The sequence below is a fragment of the Centroberyx affinis genome, unplaced genomic scaffold (genome assembly GCF_046629955.1).
Source record: "Centroberyx affinis isolate AG114_WGS23_722 - 3 ecotype Tasmania unplaced genomic scaffold, CSIRO-AGI_Caff_v1 ptg004106l_1, whole genome shotgun sequence".
Taxonomy (NCBI): Eukaryota; Metazoa; Chordata; class Actinopteri; order Beryciformes; family Berycidae; genus Centroberyx; species Centroberyx affinis.
In genome coordinates this window covers 1,272-25,753 of record NW_027281884.1, presented here as the reverse complement: position 1 = coordinate 25,753, position 24,482 = coordinate 1,272, and the positions used below count along the sequence as shown (strand labels likewise).

The following is a 24,482-nucleotide window of genomic DNA, read 5'->3' as shown; positions in this document are numbered from 1 at the left end:
ATCACTCAAGACCAGTGAGGGATAATGCAGAAATGGTGAAATGGTGTCATCCAAAAGGAAACCGGGGAACATTCATGAGTGGGGCTGTGAGACTTTTAGACAAATCAACACTTTGGAGTAATATGTAGACATCCAAGAGGTGACAGAGTACAGAGCAGAGCTTATGTTTGCTGTCAGCACTGGGTGAGGTGTCGTGCTCAGTGCAGGAAGAAGTCCCTGATGCGTGTTGCCTCGATCCAGGGGATGTAGGCGGCGGTGCGGGTGAATACGCTGGGCTTGTTTTCCACAGTGCAGCCGATGGGACCGAAGCTCACCACGCCGTGCACCTCCCAGCGGTCCCGCCCCAGCTGGCACAGCAGAGGACCACCGGAGTCACCCTGGGACAGGAGGGAGAGGAGGGTTATCACAGTGACGGTGAGCGAGGACCAAGGTGCAAAATGTACATCGCAAGATTTTTAATGCAGTTTAATGCAGTCTCCATCATCTGTCCAGTCATTCATCCATCCATTCATTCATGAAATCAATGTTCAAGCTATCAGCCAAGGTGGGTCCTACCTGGCATGCAGCGGGTGGACCCTCGGTGTCTCTGAACCCAGCGCAGATCATGGAGTCTCGGACGCGGTCGCCCCAGAACTTCTTCTGCCGGCAGGTCTTGAAGTCAATGATAGGCAGACGTGCTTGATTCAGAGCCTCAGCCAGAGAAACATTCTCCTTCCCACCTGAAATGTGTTAAAGCACAACATTCAAATAACACAACTGTTGTGGTATCCTATGGATTTCTGTTGCTTCTCCCAGTGCTTCTTCCCCTTTCCATGATCCTTATGCCCCCTCTCCTTCAGTCCTTCTCCCAACAGTCAGCGTCTTCACACACACCCCTTCTCCCATCTTTCTAACACCCACTCATCCGTCCCCCACCCCACACTCACCCCGGGTGTCTCCCCAGCCAGTGACCCAGCAGTAATGCCCTGGTTTGAGGCTGATCTGCTTGCGCGGCAGGCAGGCGTAGCGGATGAAGTTGGAAGGGACGATATCTGTGGCAGCCTTCACCAGGGCGATGTCGTAGTCCAGCTCGCTGTGCGTGGGGTAACGGAAATGCTCATGGCGGTAGATTCGCCTCACTGGGAAAATCCTCTCTGGTGTCTCTGAACGCTTCAGCTGGTGCTTCCCCAGGACAATCCTCCAGCTCCCAGCGTCCTCGGCTTTACCCCTGACAAATACACAGGGAATTAAAGAAAAGCCTTGCATCATGATCTTTTTTTTGTTTCTTTTGTTTCTTTGTTATTTGTAGCAACAGCCTATGTTATGCTAACATTATCATCACAACCGATGTTTGAACAATGTGTCTTTTTGTGTGTGTTTTTGTGTGTGTTTGTGTGGGTTACTTTTGGAAACAGTGAGCAGCAGTAAGGACCCAGTTCTTGTGGATGAGAGTTCCTCCACAGACATGAATGTAGTGTTTGCTGCCCCTGGGACGAACCTAGGAGAGAGAACAATCAGACAGCCTCCTCAATGATTACAGTTATTCAAGATTATTTCACTACCTTATATCTCTCCCAGAAATAGATATTGCCCCTTGGGGATTGCCCCAACTGCAGTGTCTCTGCAGTGTCCCTGACAGTGTTGCTGGACACCTTAGCACAGCACCTGCAGCACCTGCTGGATTGGATATCCAGCACCTGCTGGTGCTGGATATCCAACCAGCAGCCTTTCAGTGTTTGATCAGCCTCTCTGCCTCTAGGGCATATTTATGAGTCTATTGAGTGAACTGCTATAATGATCATTTCATCAACTGATCCCTCTTTTATTCATCAAATAGTCCAGTGGGTTTCAACTCCAACTTCCAGCTCATAAGGGACTACAAGGTCTGTAATGTAGGTAGGGGCCAGATCTAGTCATGCTTTAAACATGATCAGTAAAATCTTAAAATCGGTTCTATATTCTATTCTAATTGGTCTAACAGGGTCTTTTCTTTTGGCACCAGTTAAAAAGTGATTTTTGACTGAGGCAGGAAATTAAGGAGCTACAGTCGTCTTGAGATGAGTCAAAAGCATTGATAACATTTCCTTCCATCTGCAGAGGATTTAAACAACTTGATTTTTGTCATGTTTCTCAACTGTACAAAGCAAGACTGAATTACTCTCTTTACCTGTTCTTCAAAAGTCAAGTCATTGACAAAAATCACTACTAAGTTTCTGGCTACTGGCTGTGTGTTGGAGGAAAGATTATACTAAGATCCTTTAGAGCAAGATGTCTGGAGCTAGGATGTTATTTCAGATCTGTTAAAGTTGTGTTGCAAAATGTTCTGAGACACCCAAGCAGTTTTTAAAATTGTTTATGGAGTTTGGGTCACTAGGTTTCAACAGAAGCTATGACTGAGTGTCATCTCAGTAGCAATGAAAAAGATATTATGTTTACGACTAATGTTGCGAAGTGGGAGCATGTAGAAGGAGAACAGGATTGGGCCTATAATTGAGCCCTGAGGGACCCCACAGACAAGAATAGACAAGAATTACCTATTATAACAGTAAGTTCTACTTGAGAGGTAGAATCTAAGCAACCTCGGTGCTGAGCCAGAGATATCCACCCAGTGCTTAAGGCAGTCAATTAAAATTGCATGATCATCTGCATCAAATGCTGTCCTAAGGTCTGAAGTGATAAGTAACAAACATTCTCCACCATCTGCTGTTAGAGGGAAGTAATTCCTTACTTTGAGAAGGGCTGTCTTTACGCTATATAGTGGTCTAAAACCTTCTTGTACAGACACAAGTATACCAGGGTCAAGCAATCAATAATTTGGTGTCCCATAGATTTTCAATTTGTTGCTGAAGTGTCCCTAAGCACCAAACATTTTAAGAACCACTGATCCACTGAATACTGAGCCACTTCAATTGAAAGACAGAAATACCTGTAGTGAGACCTGCCATGGCCAGGAGTGAGGTCTGGCCTCGTTCCCAGACACAATCCTCTCAACCATGTTGGGCTTGTAGTGGGCCATGCCACAATCCTTAGGCCAGTCTAGGAGGAGAGAGCACACCACACATAGAATAGATACAGTCCCAACAACCACAGAGGAAACATTCAAATCAAAAATGTCAAGATGCAAGGAAAGTAATTCTCAACAGTAGTCTCTAGGATCCTTGCTGTTTGGAGGCGTGTTTTCTCGTATATTCCAAGTGTGTATTTCCCCTCACCCAGGTGGAGGACTTTGTGCTGTGGCTGGCGTCCCGGGGTCAGTGTGTATGCAGCTGCAGGCAGGGCCGCCTGGCTCAGCAGCAGCAGCAGTAGTGGCGGCAGGAGGAGCGGAGGGGGTCCTGGAACAGCCATCGTCTTCCTCAGAATCGCCGGCCGGCACACATCCCATGCTATTTATACCAGGCAGCAAACACACGCAGATGTACATACACAGGTACACATTACACACACTCACACACAACAGCACACCTCCGGGGACAATGGGTGGTGCCACAACAAAGGCCAAGCGCTGGATTGTTCTCCTGTAGCTATGGGTTTCCACTGCCACTGAGATAGTGGATTCGGGGAGTCCCATCAGCACTTTCACATACACATACATACATATATGCTCACTGCTCATATACACCACAACATGTACATAGGACAAAGGCAATACAGCATTGTACACACACAGAGTCACATTCACCTCATCCAGTATCATGGCATCTTATGCAAATTACATAGTGACCTGCGAATGACCTTAAACTCTGATAACCCAGATCCCCATCTGACTGCATTCACTTCTTCCTGTACAAACATGACTAGGTGGAAAAGCTGTGTGATACCTGCACATTCATCTGACTGAAGATGGTTTATATTAATATTCATACGTAAGAATCAAAGCTGGGAGTAGGAGAAGGAATGAGAAGGTGAATGAGAGAGACAGAGAGATCAACATCCTCAAGTAAGATCCCAGGATATGAATGAATAGATAAAAGCAAGAGAGAGCACCCCCACCCCCCACACACACACACACATATCTGTGTTGTTTGTTCCTAACCGGTGAAATATGACAACAATAACTCCAGTGGAAGCAACTAGTGAGTGGAGCTTTTTACTACGGTGAATGAGAGAGAATGTGCCTGCTCATCTGAACAGCAGTGCCTGAATGGTCATACCACCGCCATGGTTCACCAAGTTTACACATTACTGGACTTTGTGTATGTTTTTCCACAGTGAATGAGTGAGCAAGTGAGCAGAGTGAGTCTGGTAAGTCAGTGAGGGAGAGGGGGGAGGGGGGAGGGGTTGACTGCACAGTGAGCAACAAGATACGCATGAAATTGCAATGGGTTGTTGTCAAAGCAAATATTTGAGCTCTGTACATGTGGCTGTCAGGCCAGTCATCTAGATTTTGCGTGGAATATTATCTGGAATATTATCTGGAATATTATCTGGAATTACAGCATGAATTCTGTTAGGATCCTTTTCCATTGTGTTTTCCTCATGTGCAAGCATCCATCCATAATCCCCCTAAACAGAAACATGGTGTTGAAACATTTACAGACACGCAACAGACACACAAAACTTAACTTTGGGTTTATTGTACATTTATGCTAATCACTGTTGTATCACCTCCTTGTAGTAGTCTCATTAATTTAACTCTTGATCTTCACCTGAACTTCACAAGATGTATTTGTATCTACCTAACACTAAACAACAGATCGTAATGAGGTGAAGAACCAATGATCCAACATCACATATCTATCCATTTACCAAATTCTTCAGGTGAAAAAAATAAGGTTAAGACCACAACAGGTTTTTATATTTAAAACCACATAGATACAACTTTTGCCAGTGTTTCTCTCAGCTTCATTCAGAGTTCCATTAGTGCAAAACTGAGTACTTGATCAGCTGTGGATCTGAAAGACTCCCAGATCAGTTGTTGGTTTTGTTGGAGCCCCCACACCACCCGGGCCTCCATGACCTTATCACACTCTTCTTCTGGCTGTGTCCACTCCCACCGGCGGATGACTTATGATGTCTTGCACCCTCCTCTCCATATACTTCCTCTTCCTCTCCTTCACCATCTTTTTTCTCTATATCTCCCTCTGCCTTGCTGTTTACACACACAACTTCTGCCATTTCCCTCTTATTACTTTCCTCTTTCTCCAACTCCTTCTCCCCCTCTGCCTCCGGCCGCACCTCACTCTCACTCTCCACCATAGAAGTTGCCATATCAACCATCACTGGGGGCTCTGGGACCACGACCTTCACTATGTTTGCTATGAGAGGAGTCTCTGCTGCTTTAGAAGTCTTTTTCTTTGACTTGTGTTTTGGTGGTCGGGGGCTGTCTCTGCTCTTGCTGCTCTGGAGTTCCAGATGTTTCTGTATGGCCGTGCTCAGCTCCTCGGGGTCCAGGGATGCTCCGTACACGTCCCACGTCAACCCGTCCTCATCCCACTGCACCTGCTTCATGCTGCTCCTCCTCCCCAGCTCATTCCTCCCCCTCTCCCCCCCCTCGACCTTCAGACAGGACCTCCTCCTCACCAGGGGGTGCAAGGAAGGAGGGCTGACCGTGTACATCGGGCCATCCTCCTCTTCACTGTCTAGCGGGAACATGCTGGAGGAAGGCGACACCAGGTTGGAGTTGGACCCCAGTGAGGACCTCAGGTTCAGCCTTGACCCAGGCGGCGAGCCCAAGATGGAGTGGGAGCCCATGTAGGAGGAGGACATGTGGGACATGTTCCTCCTCAGGTTCCACCAGGAGCCACTAGGAGAGGCCGTCTGCACCGCTGCATCGACCAAGTCCAACTGTGACGTCATCGTCCCTTCCTCCAACGTCATGGTCCCCTCCTCCCTGAACACCTTTCCCTTTGGAGCCCTGGGTGATGAGTGGTTGGAGTTGCACCTGCAGCAATCCTCCAACCGCGAGTCGCTCAGGGAAGAGACCAGGGGTGATCTCCATCCTCGGCAAGGGCAGGAACCAGTTGGACAGCTTTGTCCTGGCTGCCATGGCAACTCCAGATGGCAGACAGAGGGTCCTCCCCTTGATCCTCGTCCCTCTGCCTGAGGGTTGGGTGATGGGGATATAAACATTTGGACATCCACAGGGCTTCCTGCACCAACCCCCAGGGACTGTGTGCCTCCAGGGCTGAAAGTCAGGCTGGGCGGCCTTTCTCCGGCGGCATCAACAAGGCACCCAGGCTCTGGTGAAACACTCTCAAATCCGCCTTCCTCCTTAAAACTAATGCAGGAGGGGATTGGGGAAGGAAACTGAAAGGTAAGGGCATGTTTTTCCAGGAAGCACTCACCATCTGTACTGGTGAACTGGAGGGGTTCAGGTGAGTATGACGGCAAGGGTGATGGTGGCAGGGGTGCGTCTTCCTGTCGATGCGTGTTCAGCGGTAATGTTAGCGGCGAAGGTGAGAACGGGTCTGGCAAAGGGGGTGTGTGCAGGGGTGAGATGAAGGGTGAGGGTGTGGTAGCGGGGGATGCTAGTTTGGACATGGGAGAGTCTGGTGCACTAGAGCCAAGGGTGTCCTGGGTCAGACTCCAGGGGCGCACAGTCCCCTCCCTCCACACAACAGTGTCTGGAGTGCTACTGCCACTGTGTGTGCTCCCGCTGCACACACTCCAGCGCTCCACGTTGGCGATCCAGCGCTCACTGACTGGGAGAGAGCCATGTGTGTGCGCGTGATGTTGGGCTGTGAGTGTGGGCTGGTGGCTGTTTGGTGGGTTGCCGCGTTGCAATATATGAGCGTGCCGCTGCTGGAGTGTGAGCACATTTTGCTCAGAGTGTGTGTTGGTGCTGGAGCTGCGTCTCAGGTCCATTCTGGCCCAGGCCGGGTCCCGCTTGTATGGCGGTCCCGCTGACATGAGCACATCCATGGAGCTCTTGGAGAGGGAGAAAATGGGCGCCTGATCTTCCTCCTCCATCCCTGCTCCACTGGAGGAACTGACGTGGCGGCCACCTGACTGCAAGTGCTCAGACGCGGGCCGCCCGGGTCTCGCCATGGCAACAACACTAAAACGCAAAGAAGGAAAATAAGTTTTTGATCGTTGAATCGTTCTTGATCCTACATTTATTCTTTCTCTTTCTTCTCTCTCGCCCACTTACACAAGCCACAGCCCAGCCAGTACACATCCACACACACACACATGCCCATGCATGCCCAGATTAGCCTAATCAGATTACACAGTCCAGATTATTAGATTATTAGACAAAAGGTGGATTGAGTAAGACAGATTTAAGAGAGCATTTGGCCTTTGCTTGACACTGAGAGAGAGCCAATAGAGAAAAAGAGAGAGAGAGAATGAGAGGAGATAAAGCAGAGGATAAAAATAGGCGGCCAAAAATCAATTTAGAGTTAACTAGCTGTTGCCGCGTCCTCCAACAGAGTCAGTGTGTGTGCTGTGCCTAACTTCATTCCTGTGTGTGTGTTTGTGTGTGTAAAAAGCAGATGATGCCAGTCTTTGGTATGAGAAACTCAAACAGTCATATGAATACTGACACACCTATTTGAAATCTATTGAAATCATCTATACTTTTGTGCCCGACTATGAGTAGTAAAAAAACACATGCATGTAGGCTATATTTGGCTTAAATCACTGCCATGCCCTAAACTTCCTCCATGTCTTTCCTGGAAGAATAAACACTCAATCCCACAGTAGTACGACCGTCCATTGTACACAAACCCATGCTGTCAGAGAAAAGTATAACTTCTTACCTTTCTGTTCACTCCCTGCGTTCTGTCTTGTCCTCCTCCATGCCTGAGAGCAGGAACTTCTAAATGGCGTCTTGACTTCCTCTCCTCATTCCTTCCGCTCTTCCTCTCTCGCTCACTCTCTCACTTCTTAAGAAGATCACCTTTCCATCCTCTTTCACAGCCTTGCACACACTCGTTTCTGTCTTTTCTTCAGCTTCCTCCTCTACCTCTTCCCTCGTAACTGGACCCTCTCTCATCTGAAGATGGTGCCACTGAATATGTATATTTTCCTGTGAACGTGTGTGTATGTGTGTGTGTGTGTGTGTGCATGAGAGAGTGCCATTACGCTACCTTTAGCTCTAAGGATTAGCCTCCTGTCATCTCATTAGCTCTTGTCCAATCTCTGAACAGTTTGAGTGTGTGTGTGTATGTGTGTGTGTGGGTGTGTGTGTGTGTGTGTGTGCGCGTGCATAAGTGAACAAGAAGGGGGTGGATAAGCAGCTATAATGAGAGCCAGCAGCATTTTGATTCAGAGTTAAGCTCAGGTCATTGATTCTACAGGCACTGTCAATCATCAGGGACAGCCATATTAAATGTATGTACAATTATTGATATGGTAATTATGAGGGAAGAATCAGATTAAACTAATTACAGCAGTGGATGAGTATAAAGAAAGAGAAGAAATGGGAGGAAAAGACAAAAACTTGAAGGGGTTTGAGCAGCTTTAAAAAAAAAAAAAAAAAAAGCTAACAAAAAAAGCCAGATAACAGAGTGAAGTGGTGAGAATGAGCCAGCTGTGTCTCATGGCTCTAAAGAGACGGCACAAACAGCACAGAAGGAGCAAACACACATGTACTGTGCGCATACTATTGTCAAGGAAGTCAACAAGAAAAGACTCTCTCTGTCTCTCACTTTGATGAACTAACGGTAGGGAGGAGCTCCAGCTTGGGAGAGTCAGTCAATCTGAGTGAAAGTTGATCGGACAAAAATGGAAAACCGTAGATAGTTACCAGTCTGTTAGTGTTGGAGTTGAATATTCCATCGTTTCTCCATGGCAGGTAAGCAGAAAACCGGCTTGGACCTGATTCACTGTTTCTCTGCATCTCATTCTCTACCCTTGTCATTCTCATTCTGTCTCCCTCATGCTTTTGGCCTTAATATCATGTATTTCCACCTGTAATTTCTGTTTCCAGACCAGATGTTAGTGTTGGCTGTGGGTCTGTCCGTGGCTCTCCTGTTGATTCTGCTGATGGGTGTCATGGTTTACTATCTGTGGAGGAGGAAGGGCCAGCGGCAATACCAGGAGCTGGTCTCCATAGTGCCGTCAGTCCCAGCATGCACTGCTCCAGTCATCCTGGTTTCTCAGGGTTCCTGGTCCAGGTTAGTGCCGCATCACCAAACATGTATATCGCAGTTCAGCATGAAACTAGGCATCATCTTGAAGCTCCAATCCAGAATCGCCTCGCTATTTATTAACATAATTTCCCTGAAAAGTTTGACTTGCACCTTTAATAATGTTCCTTTCTGTGTCTCTCTCTGTGAAAGGCCGGATGAGATCCCTTTCACCCTGCCGCCCCGCTTCACACCACGAAACCAAGGCAGTGTGAAGAATGAGGAGAGGGAGGAGGAGGAGGAGGAGGAGGAGGAGGAGGAGGAGGAGGAGGGTGTGAAGGTGGAGGTGGAGGGCCAGAGAGACATACTGGCCCATCGTGGATCACTTTCAGTAAGGAGTAGGTCAACTAAGGCTCTTCCTTTCCCTTCCTTCATTGCATCATTGCAGTATGTTACCACTTACCACGGGCTGGCCTTGTTGAACAGTATCCTAGGCTGATAATAGTCGCTTTATTTTTGTAAGCTGACAGTAAAATTCAAGGAAGATACTTAAAGTTAACAGCCAACATGATCTATAGGTGGACTATTTTCTCTATGGCTGTACGAATAGAATAGAATATCTATATATTATGTAAAATGTAAATGTAAAATCCAATAAGATTCCTATACAAATCCTATGATATTTGGTACTATGTGTTTAATTACCATGCACCTACACTACCAGTCAAAAGTTTGGACACACCTGATTGAAGCCATTTTGATCTAAAGGCTCATGCTTAAATGCTTGAAATTAGTTTCTTAGGCAAATATAAATAGTGAAATTGATGCCTATGTATGAATTTCTTTCCAGCCTTTGCCTTTCCATCAAGGCAAAGAGTGGCTACTTTAAAGAATCTAAAATATAAGATAGTTTTGGTTTGTTTAACACTTTTTTGGTCACTGCATAATTCCATTTGTATTATTTCATTGTTTTGATGTCTTTACTATTATTCTAAAATGTGGAAAATTAAGAAAAATGTGTCCAAACTTTTGAGTGATAGTGTATATTTACTCTATACCTGTGTCCAATAGGCTGGTACCCAGTGGGGACGCTGCTGGCTGGTCTGTACTGTGTTCCCACTCTGAATGAGGTGGTGGCCCCTCCTCCCGGCATGGCCACGCGCCTCTGCTTTGCTGTGGAGTATCGACATACCCGGGAACAACTCATGGTCTCGCTGCTCCGCCTCGGCAACCTCCCGCCCCGTTTCCACGGTAACGTCACGCTGGTGGAGCTCCGGCTCCTCCCTGATGACCGCCGGCCTCGCCAGGCCAAGGCCAGGGGTACGGGACCCGACCCCGAGTTCAACGACTGCTTCGTTTTCCAGGTGAGGAGGCACGAGTTTCCACAACACACATCCTTGAAGCCCAAAGTCACAAGAAGAAAAACAAGATTCACATTCTCCCATGCACACGTTCTCTCCCCAGGTGTCAGGGGTGTGTGTGTCTCAGAGCACCCTGAGTGTGTGTGTGCTGAGCGTGGAGCAGGACGGCAAGCGGCATGCGGTGGGCAGGGTGCTGTTTCCTCTGGAGGGAGAGCTGGGTCAGGCTGGCAGGGTGCTGTGGAGAGACCTGGAGACAGAGGAGGACACACAGGTACACACACACACACACAGAGAGAAACACACACTACATGTGCATATAACTACTGGCACTCAACCTCCTCATCCCTCTGCCCCCCACACCTCTCTCTCTCTCTCCCTCTCTCTCATATCTCTCTCTCAGTGTTCAGAGCTGGGTGATGTGCAGGTTTCTCTCAACTACAGTCCGTCTCTGCAGCGCCTCACTGTGGTGGCACTGAGGGCACGAGGCCTGCAGCTGCACACAGATGCAGGTATAAGATCTGTGGATGAGTGTGTACAACATGCTTTTACATGGAAACGACTGAATGGTACGTTAGTCAGCTGGTTACATTCAGGCCTGTGTGCAGCTGTGACGTCCTGGTAAGAAGAGAAAGATGAGGAAAATCTGTGTGTGTGTGTGGCTCCCAGGTGTGTGTGTCCAGGTGAGCCTGCAGATACACACTCAGGTGGTGAAGACCAAGCGAAGCTCTGTGGTGAAGGGTGAGGTCGAGCCCTACTTCAACCACAGGATGACGTTTAAAGTGCGAGCGCAGCAGCTGGACGAGGCCTGTGTGAGGCTGGAGCTGCAGCAGCCGCACGCCATCCGCTCAGGTGATACAATAGTATTATTATGTTGTATATATACACTTCATGTTGCATATACTGTATAACACAGTCTTAACACAATCTTCATAGGATCTTACATACAGTGTGTAGAGGACAAGAGGGCAGCTGCAGTATGACGCACATATTTGCTCCTGCCTTAGTAGTCTTTCTCACTTCCAGATCTTAATCAGTTTTGATTTAATCCACATGCTTCCTACTCTATTTCTATTCCCAGAGGCAGCCTGGAGTGCAAAAGCTTCAATTTGGTTTAATTGTACCAGGCGACAAAAATAAATCCCAAAAAAGCAACTGAATTCATTTTATATCTCTGTTTGTTGTCATGTGAAAACCTTGTGAATCCAATTTTGTTGATTTTAATGTTTTAACTTCAGGTGAAGGATAAGGATACACAAGGATTACTCTATGGGCTGAGAAACTTTTAGGAGCCTTGGGCTTATGAAACACTGTCAAAACCTATTGAATAATAATTGAATAAACTCAAAAATGCCTGGTGGCCAAGCTAAAAAAACAAGGCTGTTTTTCTCAGTTCCTGAAAAGCTGATATTTTGGAAATTTCACCCGTTTTAACCCGACAGTGACGATGTTGTAATCTGACTAACATCTGCTCACTACCAAACCTGAAGAAAGGCGAGAACAAAGGTTTTCACTTCATAACCCTCGCTCTTAGCCTTTCCTCTGTCGAGTTAGGACCTGAAGGGTTGAGACCATCTTCATCTCAACTTCTTCATCTTCCTCAGAGCCTCCTGCCCTGCTGGGAGTGGTGGTGCTGGGTCCCTTCATGTACGCCAGGGGCCCACAGCTGCAACACTGGATGGACATGGTCAACACACCGCAGGAGCTGGTCAAACAGTGGCACGGACTGGGCAGGGGCACTTGACACACACACACACAAGCATGCAAGCACACACACACTCACACGGGCAAACACATGTATTTACATACAGATGCAAATTTTGAAATAAAAAAAAATGTGTTGTCAAAATGTGTTAATTATTTGCAAAAAATACTGGTGTGCGTGTGTGTATGAGGGAGAGGGTTTTGGTGAAGGAGCATTACTGAATCAGGAATTGGTGTAACTTGTTGGAACCAAGAGGGGGTAAAATAAAATTGCTTTAAAAAAAATGTCCCCTTTTTTTGGTATGAAGAATGTTAAATCTACATACAGCTTTTTAATACATATAAATGATCTTCCGTCCACTTTGTTCAGCATGGTAAACAGGTCTGTAGTGTGGCGTAAACAAAACCTTGACCGGAGACTTTGACCTGCCCCCCTCTGCAGCACTTCCCATCTCGTCCAGTAGGTGGCGACATGCGTCTTTGAGGCAACCAGCGCAGCTGCAGCTTGAATCAACGAGTGCGAAATCAGGAAGTGCCGTTCAGTTCTGTTATTCCATGTTGTTTGGCATCATGAGGATCAATGAGAATACTTTACTGGAAGGAGAGAAAGTCGTGTTGGTTCCTTACAATGCAGACCACGTGCCCAGGTAATATCACACAGTACGGGGTTTCCCAGCTTAGCTGGCTGCACCGTGGACTCGCTTGCCTTATTGTATGCAAGGTAAATTAATCGCTGGATTTAATGATAGTCCACTCACACCAGTCCAGCTGCAGCCAGATATATCTGGATGTAGTGTGTAGGGCATCTCTGTCCAGCTTGCCTGCCTGTCTGTTACCTTTCATACATCCATCCTGCTTGTCTCAGAGTCTCTGCTTTACCTTCAGACCCCACAGTCTGGTTCAACATCAGCATCCCTGTATCTGTCAGGTTCTCCATTCCTCTCTGTTTGTCACTGTAAGGTATCATGAATGGATGAAGTCTCCTGAGCTGCAGCAGCTGACGGCCTCAGAGCCGCTGACCCTGGACCAGGAGTATGACATGCAGAGGAGCTGGAGGGAGGACAGTGACAGTAAGCTGGAAATAAGAAGAAATTGGAGGCCAATGGATGCTCTAAAAAAAAAAACTAAAACAAACCCCACCAAACAGCCTGTTTCAGCAGAAAGCTCTCATCAGGGTTACATGGTAAAGAGACATGGATTTTAAATACCTTTAAGGCTGAAGGAAAGGTATTTACAATCCATGTGTCTTTGTCATGTAACCCTGATGAGGGCTATCTGCTCAAATGCGTTATTTTTTCTGTACCAATAGAGATGTTTTTTAGGACATCTATCGGCCTTGAAGAGTAGCTGAATCTGTCCTTCCTTTATACTTTTTCTAATTCATCCACTTTAGTTGTAAGGTGACAGTTTTGTATTTCTTAGACACTAGAAGCAGACAGATTTGACTGCTTACAGCCTTTATAAATAATCTGTAATCAGTGTTTGTGAGTGTTGATGGTGGCTGATCAGTTGAGATCACATGCTGAGGTTGCACACAAGGGAAATATTTCAAACTCCATTTAATGAAAAGGTTTTCCATCCCTCTTGCCCATCTCCAGGAACAAAACTGCCAACGTTCTTTTTTTTTTCCCTCATTGGTTCGTTTCTTGTTTCCTGTAAAAACCTTTGCCTTGCCAGAGTGCACCTTCATCATCTTGGACAAGCAGCGGTGGACGAACCCCGAGGTGCAAGAAGAGCCAGTGCATGGTGGGAGATGTCAACATCTTCCTGACTGACCCCAGTGACCCCTCCCTGGCTGAGCTGGAGATCATGATCGCTGGTGACACACAACATGTTTCTCTTACAAACACATCAAACGCAAAGGCCTTCTGCATCTGACATATTTATAATTTACTTAGTAGTTTTGTCCACAAGAGAAAGTTGTGCAATGGTTGACATTTGTTTAGTTTTCAGTGTGGCCTTTGTATATTCTCATTTCTTGAATATATATTGGTGAGCTAAATAACAAAAACAATAACAAAATAACAATAACAGTGCCAAAGCTTCATGCTATCGTGGAGGTGTGAAAAATCCACTCATCCAAGTTTCAAAAAAAACGAAAATAGACTCTATTTGCCTTCAGGATACAGCGTTGATGTTTTATTTCACCGCAGCAGGTAGTGATGTGGTTCCTTGTCTTCAACAGAGCCGAGCTACAGGGGCAAAGGCATCGGGAAGGAGGTGACATACATGATGATGTGCTACGGTGAGCAGTCCCTCTGAATATTTTCTTAACCTTTATTTAACCAGGCAAACTGACCGAGCATGTGTTGTTATTGACAGCAGCGGTGTGATGGCGTCGCTGTGGGGGGAGGAGGGGGAGGTGGGGGGGGGGGGGGGTTACACATGTTCACACAGCTACACCAGGGAGACACTGAGTGCTGCCGCAGCCTTGTTGTCAGGGTTCCCACAGGCCTTGAAAGCTTGTGATGTCTAATTTTGACCTGTGTCTATGTCTTACCCCAAAACATGCCCATTCTGAGGCCTTGAACTTCACCAAACAAGACCGTGAAAGTCATTGAAAGTTCTTGAATTTGATGCCCAAGTGAGTGTGGGAACCTTGTGTATCTGAGCAGCTTCACTGGATCAGTTGGGCGTTCAGTGTCTTGCTCAAGAGAACTTCGGCAGTAATTGCTGAGGGAGGGGAAAACATTACTCATTCACTTCCCCCCACCTGGATTTTCCCAGCCAGCCCAGGAATTCGAACTTGACAACCTTTCAAGCGCAAGACTTCTTCTCTAAGTTTCAGGCTGCAGCACCACTGGAATATACTGTACTAATAATATGGAGCTGGAATGCAATGGTCATAACATTGTAGCTGCTGTGGTGTTGATGCATGTGCTTCCCCTCCACCAGGAGTCACCAAGCTGGGGATCCAGAAGTTCGAGGCGAAGATCGGGCTGGCCAACAAAGTCAGCATCGCCATGTTCAAGAAGCTCCACTTCCACGAGGTAAAGAGGGCAAACAGTCCCGTCGTATGAAGTAGACAAAGAAGGGCATGAGTGACATCAGTGAGTCTAACCACCATCCCCCTGTGCGCTGCAGCTGTCGGTGTGTAAGGTGTTCAGGGAGGTGACCCTCGGGGTGACGGTGGACGAGTCCATCCGGACCAGACTCCTGGGCGACACGGCCTACATGAAGGAGAGAGACCTACAGACTGACCTGCAGCAACAGACAGGCACTGACCGCGCAGTGAAGCGACGCGCTGCTCCGCGTAAACGCTTCCCGAGGACTCTCGACTGGGAAGCGGTGCATTCTGGGTGCTTCCAGATCCACGGACATGTCTGTTGTGATTGGTCAAAGGAACTCTGGCCTAATGCTGCCAAGAGGCTGTAGTGAAACCTAGCTGAAATCCGGTCTGTTATTTATGATTATGCATGCACACACACAGGTGTCTCCTATATCTGTCTTCCTATATTCTGCTGTCTCTTAGTTGTAAAACCAGGATGTTATTTGTAATGTTTTATTCCTGAAAATGTACTGTAGAAAAGACAGTTTTCACAAAAATGCATCCTGTTTTTGAAACACATTGGAGCCTTTTAATCTCAGATGAAACTTTAATGATCCCTGTGGGGAAATTGGGTAATTGGTTTCCATGTCTGAGGCTGTGATGGTAAGTAAATATTGCCTGCATACTGCACCCATTGCACAAAAATAAAACATCCAAGGTCGATGCTGCTCAGACAGAAGGATGATGGGATGGGCCTGAGTGGAAAAAAAAGTTTTTTACTAAAAACGAACAAGTTGTTAGAGGATAATAGATAAGCAATACTCCGGCACACTGAACTACATGACGTGTGCACACAAAAACATTTTATTTACTGTTGTCTGATCCACACACACACACACACTCCTGCTCAATGGGAGCACAATATCAAAATAATGGATGTTGTTGTCTTTATAGCCCCTTTAGGTTTTGTCATGTTGCACCAATTCTCAATTCACTAATTGACCAACGCCCTCTCCCCTCCCTCATGCATACACACTATTAAAAGCCCATTAAGTAACATTAAATTAGCTTTTCTCAGTATGAGAGTATTCATGGGGGAAATATGAGGGAACTTTGGATTACCTCTATGGAAGACCAGTCTGATCACTTTTCTCTGATGCATGTGTGGCAGTTTCTTAAGTCGGGAGGGAGAGAGAGGAGGGAAGATGGAGACTTCCTGAGGTTCAGGATGTGATTTAGCGATGCATTTGTGGTGGTTTCTGGTGTGAGGAGGAGAGAGAAAGAGTGGCCGACTGGGATATTGTTTAGTGGTTCATTCATGGTGGTTTGTGATGTGTGTGCAGAGTCTTAGAGATGCGGATATGGAACATTTGATCTCTTTGCATAGGCCTGTATGATGATACTGAAGGGGTTTTGCCTTCATAATGCCAGACTAGATCAAACTTTTTCATCTGACCAGGAGCCAAGATGATGATGATGATGATGCCAAGAAGTAACACTTCTGCTGTAACAACTTCATATTCAAAGTAAAAGTGCAGAAATTGACACTTTTTAAAAGACATTTTAATGAGGCTGTCTGTGTATTCAGCACAACAGCATTTAAGGAAAATATTAAGTAATATTTCACATCTGTTAAGCAGGATGAGAAATCAGAAATCATTATAGCAAACATATTTGTGATTATTTGTCTCATGTTTCTCCTAATTGCCACATTAGTCCGTTGCAGTTCTCACGATTTTTTCTTGGAGAATGGCTGTCCAGACTAATCTAAATGCCAACTGCACAAACTTTATTGATGTTGTGCTTTTCATTTTCATATCTAATATTGAGGCATATCAGATATGTTTCATCATGTGTATCATTCCAAACCCAAGTCTCTTCAGTTTTTGTTAATAGTGTTAATATCAAGCGATTTCAAATGTTTGGTAGATCTGGAGGAAGATGTTGATTGTGGGCATGCAGCATACAGTTGGTGTTGGTTTGTCAGTTTTTTTAAGGTTCAGTTAAGTTTCATGGGCTGAACCTGGACGTCTTATTCATTGATAATCTTACCTCATGACATTCTATTTCTATTGAATCGATATTTTATTTGACTGTTGTCATCTATCGGTGCATTTAAATTCCAACTACCAATTAACTCCCATTTGGTAACAGAATTATTTAATGTTTCTTAATTTACTATTTCCCTTGTTCTCCCTCTGTTTTGAAGGATTAACTCATTCAAGGAGAAAATCCTCTTTGCTGCGTATTGTTCAGGAAACATAAAACAGTTCCACACTAATGGAAACCTTGATAGCCGCAGGCGGTTTCCTGGCATTTTGTTCTTCACTTTCAAAGCTCAACTTTCCCACACGTCATCTGCCCATCAAGTGAGCTTGAGTACTGGACAGCTGGACTTCTTCATCACCGTAGCTTTCCTCCGCTGGTTCTTCAGGCTAATGGTGGCTGTGGTGGTTTACCCTCCCAGTCTGCTCCCTGGGCCTGAACATCACATTAAGTGGTTTATGGCGTCTTCTTGTCATATAGCCAGTTCACATTATTGTTGTGAGGTGGTATTGTCCACCACCAGCTCACTCTGCTGGTCATGGATACATCTAAGATAAACAATTACTGTGTTGATCAGGAAATGGGAAGTAAATCTTTCATCCCAGGCAAATACATTTACTTGCAGCTTCTCTGCATTTGTATTTGACCTATGTAGTTTGCAGCAAGTATATAAATTCAGTTATCAAAACTTTGATTTCCAAGTTCCTTGAGTACATTAATCATTTCTTTCTCACTGATAATTTGTCTTTGTATAAAAGCAGAAGAAAATGGTAATTTTATCACCTTTAAGCCACATCAGCAAGCTATAACTCTTTAAATGTCTATCCACACAAGGATTTATGCATGTATATAATAAATTAATAAATACTTGGCCTTTTCTCTCGTATTGCCTCCTCCTTATAGCTATCAGAAAGATTAGAGGGGACAACTTTTACTGTAGCAGTGAAAAACCAAACTACTACTACAGCTTATATATGCGTGTTGTCTAGAGGAGGCAGCCATTGGTAAATCTACTTTGTTTGCACGGCTCAAAACACAGACGCTAACAAAGTTTAACAAAGCTTGATCAAAGCTCAATGAGATCAACTGATGCTTTCTCAGGTTTCTGATCTTGAATTGTCTTAAATCTACCAGTACCACCCTTACTAACTAAATATGCATATATTCTTATCAAAACGGCAGATTTTTCTTTGCCAGCACACCTTAGGTAAACACACATTTTAACAAGTGTTTAATCTGGCCTTCATTCAGCCACTTTGGGTCCCAAGTCCTAGTCCCTAGTTAAAGAAATCTATAGTATTTTCCAGTTGGCAAGATGCATTAAACAAATGGCATCATTCTGCTTCTTTCACATAAACACACGATGTTCAAACATCCCTGCAGTGCGTAGCCATTTATTGATGCTGACAATTCTTGAGCATGGACAAAGCTTTACAAAAACAAGTGCAGCGGACTGCCTGAGCAGCTTTTTACACAAAGACACCTTGACAGCAGAAAATAATTTGCACGTCCACAAATCCTGGCGATCTACACAGGGAGAGAACGCTACAATAATTGCAGGTTAGCTTTCATCTCCAGAATTAACACTGTAGTTGTAGACAGCTAGTTCGATTTAAACACTTGGTCCTTATTCATGAGAGGCTCAGGGGATTGTGGGTATAGCTGGTGTCTGTGGAAGTTAATGTAAAGGTAGTAGAGCCTAAAGCATGGTGTGACCATTGAACCCTTTTAAACTTTTGATGATCTGGGCATTGAGAAGAGTGTGTATGCCAAGCGTATCAGGTGTGAGACTTAACCGGTTTAACTGATGTAAGACTAGAAAGAAGGAAGACGCACAGGTGAACTTTAACATTCACACAGCCTTTACAGCACATGCTCAGACTGCCAGATCTAACATCGGCCGATACATAATCCTGATTGGCAGTTATACTTGATTTAAGACTTCAATGCAGCACAGACAGGGCCACCTGACACAACATTTCACTGGACTCTCTCAAACACAACCCATCCTCCATGTAATGCACTGAGTAGCAAACCATAAGGCGGTGGTCGTAGGAAGTGCACAACATGGTCAATAGGGTGTCGTCTGAGACGATGCCATTTTAAAAAAAACAGACTGTTGTACAAAGAGGACACAAGAGCAACGACAATTCCATAGGAATTTAAGCTGATCTTTAGGCATCTGTCCATCCCCCTCCATCTATCTCTCCAGACTCTTCACATCCCCAACACAGCAAAACAGGGTGAGGGGATGCAGGGGTTCCCATCTTAAAGAGATTCACAATCTCAGCATATTTTTAAAAACAAAATAGCAATTTTTTTTTTTTTACTGATTAGTGATCATTCCCAGTATTCACAGATAAGAGTGGGAACCCAGCGGCCCTAAAGTGATGAGGGAGGCAGACGGCTGTTTAGTTCTTCGACGCCTGTGTGGATTCGAGAAGCTCCTTGGCCATGGACGACAGGTTCTGCATCAGCTGCCTGACCACGCCCTCCTGCTCCCTGGCCCAGGACAGGCCGTCATCCACGGCCACGTTGATTGGTACACAGACGGCTTCCTTCCGCAGGTCCGTCAGCTGGCAGGCGGCAGCAGCGCCAGCCAATCCCAGCAGCAGCAGGAGGAGGAGCTTGAACAGTAGGCCAATGAGAGAGCGTCTAGGTTTGGGGGCCGATTCCACAACGGCCTTTTTATCTGGAGAGATGAAATGAGAGTGGCTGCATTAGAACAACTAGTGCAGTGCCCGTTCAAAACATGCCTGTTCGGAACGGGCCGATTGCTTGGCCTCCGGTATTGCTGCTTGCAGCTTTCTCGAGAACCGCTCATCCAAACAACTTCACACTGCGCTTCCAGTCGCTTGCTTTGAGCCCCGCTGCTGCACAGTGCTGTTTGCTTGTTTATTCAAAGTTTATTAATATTGAACGTGTTGCGTGTCCAATCCGACACTGCATGTCCTTGGGTCCCCAGCAATACACCCGCCAAGTGTGAAGTAGATCGGACGAACGGTTCTCGAGATATGCGAAGGACACATACAGACAGAGATTCCTTGCTTAGTAGTCTGATAAAAACAGCCTCTTAATGTAGATATCAATTTCATACATAGGAAGTTGAGTAAATGACCGCAGAGGGAAGAGGTATGGTATCACAATACTTTCTCCCTCATAAAGTGATAATTAAGGTTTTAAGAAGCCTGTTTTATTATTCATGAACTGAGAGTAATTTGAATTCCATCCAAAAAGCACTTGCATCAGTGTTTTGGTTTTTTAGATACTACAAGCAGGAGTTGTTTGAATCTGTTTGCAATTTTGAGCAATGGTCTTTGGAAAACCATGTTCCTCTTGTAAATGAGGAATTAGTTTGTGATTTGTCAGCGTTTTCACCCTATTGACTAGTGCTAGCATTGCTAATATGATAACAACGTTTGCCTTCAATATTTCAAAAACCAAGGATGGACTGAAAGGGCTCTCAGTGGATGATAAACCAGACAGTCTTCTTAAAAACTTGAGCTCTGAAAATCCCTTTAAGAGACATCACATCCAGAAGCATGGGCCTACCTGCTGCCTGTCCATTCCTCTTCTTCTTCTCCTCTTTCCTCTTCTTCTGCTGCTCCTGTGCAGCCAATGCTGCCATCTGGGCATTGTACTCTTTCCTCCTCTTCTCCTTCTCCTCGGCCTTCTCCCGTTTACGAGCCTCCTTCTCTTTGGCCTCCCGCTCCCTCTGCTTGGCCTCCTTCTTCTTCTCCAGTTCTGATGTGATCGAAGGATGATGAGAAATATGATTAGAGGAGATGCAATCATTGTCAACAGTTGACAGTTTGTTGCCCTTTTTTCTTATCTCGACTGCATTTCAGATGGCTTGTGCCTGCTTTGTGTTCCTAAAAAAACATACATAAACATCCTGAGCTCCACACTTCAGTTGAATGTGACGTTCCAGGTGAAACTCCTATGAGACTGGAAATGCAGAATCATTACTAGTTCAGCCTCCTTCCTCACTAACTTATTAGGAAAGCATCAGCAGAGAAATGGGCACGCGGCATGTATGAAAACTAAAGCATCGTTGGCTAGGACACCGTGAGGAGATGTCTGCTTTTGCTCAAGGCCTGCGGTTGTGTATGACTCCCCTGTAAACGATGCAGAAAGAAGAAAATCAGGATGGCAGTGGAATGTGTGGGACACTACCCTCCAATTAGGCTGTGACTCAACTGGGCAGGTCAAAGCATCAGCTCTTTTCTATCCACAGTCTCCACAACGGCAGGGAAGTGGGAGGACAATGACTTGAATCAGGCAGGTTTAAATCACCCAGGTTTGGGTGAACATATCGGGACGATTTTGACCTTTCAATAAAAACAGGATCTCGGCCAATCAATGTTGCTCACCCCCAATGGAAGAGAGTATCTGATTTTAATCATCTAACTTCAGGGGTGACAATTTCATGCATACAGGTTTTAATGGAGAGTTTTAGTGTCACATGACAGGTGTCTCACTAAGCTATTTACACTAGAACAACCTAGAAAAAAGGTTTATTGTTTACATCAAAACTGATTATTTGGGGGAAAGGAAAAATATATGTTTAAATGTATTAGAGAATGAAATTATATATAATAATAAACAAAAAATAAAATAGAGAAGTAACATGGAATGAGAGAGGTGGCAGATTATACGTATATTGAATAGAGGTAAAGTGAGATGAGAAAGCACCAGGGAACAGATCAGGTTTGTTTTTGCCAGTGAAAGGGAGATTATACTACTTATGTTTTGTGATCAAAACGGTAGGCAGTAGGTCAGTTCAGTAGTCAGTAGTGATTTACTATGGCACCCACCTCTTTCCCTCAGGAGACGCTTCTCTCTCGTGCGATCCGCCTCTTCCTGAATAGCCCGCATGTGCTGCAGAACCTACAACAAAACACATACAATGTCCTTTACAGCACAGCCAAAGTTTTAGCCATTGAAATGATATATACTGTCTACAAATGTCTTGATCAACCGCTCCCTTCCTCATTTATACATTAATTTGTTTGTTCTCTGATCTCCCCTTGCTGTGCCCCTCTCGCTCTCTTACCCTGGAGGCACACTGTTTGCACTGTTTCTCATCCAGACAGTCTCCTGCAGCCTTGGCCAGGCCGGCCTCCAGTGGGTTATCCTTTAGATCCAGCCACTTCAGACTCTGAGAACACACACACACACACACACACACACACACACACACACACAGTAAGTGAAACAGTAAAGACATCAGAACAGAAAAACAACCTCAGACACGCACACCAATTTTTCACAGCTGATACGAGAACCGATCCAATCCTACTTATTTCACAGTCATTCATGTCACCCAGTACTTGTCCTATTAATTGTCCTATTATAGGACAATTCCAGTAACAAGTACATCAATTGCATTCACTGATTTGCATTTTCAAGAGACAGGAGACACAAAAGTGTTATACTGTCATTAAATTATTGATATCAGGACAGCTTCATTTGCTGATCTAAGTACTAGTAGTTGGGGGCTGGATCGGCACACCTCTATTTTACCAGGAACACACTACAGGGAAAGATATGCTTGTACCTTGTATCACCAAAATGTTAACTTTTCAGGAACTAGGAAAAACAACTGAGTTTTTAACTTGATGACTATGCATTTTTGACATTATCCAGTGTATTTTAAAATGATCACCAAAATTGTGTGTGGGACCTACCCTGAGCTGAGAGAAGCTGACCGGCAGGACGCTCAGCTTGTTGTTGTACAGGTCCAGGTGCTGAAGGCTGGTCAAGTTCCCCAGCTCATCTGGCAGACTGGTCAGCTGGTTTTTACTCAGGTCCACCTTGACCAAGTGGGTCAGGTTGCAGAATTCTGGCTGCATTAAAGAAACCCAACCAAATAAAATGTGTATCGAGTCCGTTCACCACAGTAACAATGCTGGGAAATGTGCAGAAACACTGACAGGCTAAGTGACAAAACTGCCAGGCAGCCAACAGTGCCAGAGAAGGTCAAGTAAATACAGGATATTGGCAGTAGCTAGGCACCGCAAACCGTACAGTTTCCAGTGTTTGCTGTACATTGCTGGAAGTAACATATGTAGTGTGAGACATTTGGCAGCATAGGTTCACCGCCTGGTCAGTATTTATGTGTTCGTACTCACAGGAAGGGAGGTAATATTGTTGCAAGACAAGTCCAGAACTGTTGCTTTGGGGAATGCAGCCTATTGGGATAAAACATAATAGTTATAATATGAGCTGCAATAATATCCTTAAGCATATTATTAACTTTAACTAAGAAGCATCATGGGAAATCTGCTGAAACCACACCATGACAAACTCAAGTTCACAGAACACAGACTTCACTAAAAGTTGTAGTTCTATCAAATGATCAAAGTATTGAATGTGTGATATTACGTCATTTACACACTATGGATGATCAGTTATTGGAGGCGCTCCTAGGGGGATCACCAGCACAAACAGTTTGGATAAATCTGTGTTATCAGATGACACCAGCTAAGCCACAGCATGCCGACAGAGGCAGGGAGTAACTTACCAGCTCTTTGACTGGCACCTCGGTGAGGTTACACAGGCTCAGGTCCAGTTCATTTCCATTGATCTTATCCTTCAGATTCAGCACTTTGCCTTTACTCATCCTGGTGTCCGTTGGCTGTGGAGGGGAAATTATCCACCCAGTGAGAAAACACATGCGATACATAATGGCTGACATGACATAATGGTTTGTATTTTCGTGTAAAACTTGTAGGAGCTAACTCAGAGCCCAAAGCTAGCCGATACTTTGACAGCAGTGAAGTAACGTTTCACCATGATGTGCTCACCTGTTAAAAAGCTGTGGAAAAATAATATTCAGGTGTGACAAACGAAGGAAGAGTGAAGCGGTCCGACACCTTAGTCTACACAAAATTAAGGGAAGAGCTTTGCGACACCATAAACGCACTGATAAGTCTGTTTTTTGTTGTTGTTATTTTTGTGATAGCACTGACTGCCTCAATGAAAATCCACGTCACTGATTGAACTCCAGCAGAACAGTTGGCAGTGAGGAAGCGACGCTGCAGGGACTTTAGAGAAAACAGCGCCGCCTACAGCACCGGAGGAACCGACACATTTCTCTCCCTTTTCCTCTCCATGTACGGCAATTATTCTGATGCCTTCTAAGTATTACACACACACACACACACACACACACACACACAAAGAAATGGGAAATATAAGAGGGCATTGCTTAAGTTTTTTTTTTATTCTTTATTTCCACATCAACTCAGTATGTAGACACTCATTCCATTAAATGAATACATTATGTTTGCTATATGCATATGTATATGTATATGTATGTATATGAATATGTAGATGCAGATGTAGATGAGCATCATAAGCAGACAAAGTGAAGGTACTGAAACTTACCTA

At 45.2% G+C, this 24,482-nt stretch overlaps 4 protein-coding genes across 5 annotated transcripts; 2 read left to right on the top strand and 2 right to left on the bottom strand.

The window, feature by feature from the left end:
• Positions 1–197: 197 nt before the first annotated feature.
• LOC139663729 (elastase-1-like) lies at positions 198–3,324 on the bottom strand. The gene is made up of 6 exons (XM_071542450.1): positions 3,192–3,324; positions 2,906–3,015; positions 1,383–1,477; positions 927–1,207; positions 556–719; positions 198–377 (listed from the first exon to the last, which is right to left on the bottom strand). The coding sequence occupies exons 1-6, from the start codon at positions 3,322–3,324 to the stop codon at positions 198–200; spliced, it is 963 nt and encodes a 320-aa protein (XP_071398551.1).
• A 5,532-nt stretch (positions 3,325–8,856) lies between these two features.
• LOC139663728 (synaptotagmin-15-like) lies at positions 8,857–12,092 on the top strand. Its single transcript, XM_071542449.1, has 7 exons — positions 8,857–9,038; positions 9,204–9,388; positions 10,062–10,354; positions 10,455–10,622; positions 10,752–10,860; positions 11,018–11,200; positions 11,953–12,092. Exons 1-7 carry the CDS (start codon positions 8,857–8,859, stop codon positions 12,090–12,092), a joined length of 1,260 nt encoding a protein of 419 aa, XP_071398550.1.
• Positions 12,093–12,581: 489 nt separating this feature from the next.
• LOC139663727 (alpha/beta-tubulin-N-acetyltransferase 9-like) lies at positions 12,582–15,970 on the top strand. Its single transcript, XM_071542448.1, is given in 7 exon segments — positions 12,582–12,699; positions 13,013–13,122; positions 13,730–13,788; positions 13,790–13,871; positions 14,238–14,297; positions 14,948–15,042; positions 15,137–15,970. Coding segments are annotated over 7 exon segments (789 nt in total). The 5' UTR covers positions 12,582–12,607; the 3' UTR covers positions 15,428–15,970.
• Positions 15,971–18,366: 2,396 nt separating this feature from the next.
• On the bottom strand, positions 18,367–24,075 carry LOC139663726 (leucine-rich repeat-containing protein 59-like). Of its 2 annotated transcripts, XM_071542446.1 has the most exons (8): positions 23,897–24,075; positions 23,614–23,727; positions 23,222–23,281; positions 22,778–22,936; positions 22,144–22,248; positions 21,905–21,977; positions 20,640–20,831; positions 18,368–19,779 (listed from the first exon to the last, which is right to left on the bottom strand). In XM_071542446.1, exons 2-8 carry the CDS (start codon positions 23,710–23,712, stop codon positions 19,499–19,501), a joined length of 969 nt encoding a protein of 322 aa, XP_071398547.1. In that variant the 5' UTR covers positions 23,713–23,727; positions 23,897–24,075; the 3' UTR covers positions 18,368–19,498. The 2 variants fall into 2 exon arrangements, with proteins under 2 accessions (XP_071398548.1, XP_071398547.1); XM_071542447.1 differs by lacking the exon at positions 23,897–24,075 and having other exon boundaries at positions 18,367–19,779; positions 23,614–23,725.
• Between the last annotated feature and the right edge of the window lie 407 nt (positions 24,076–24,482).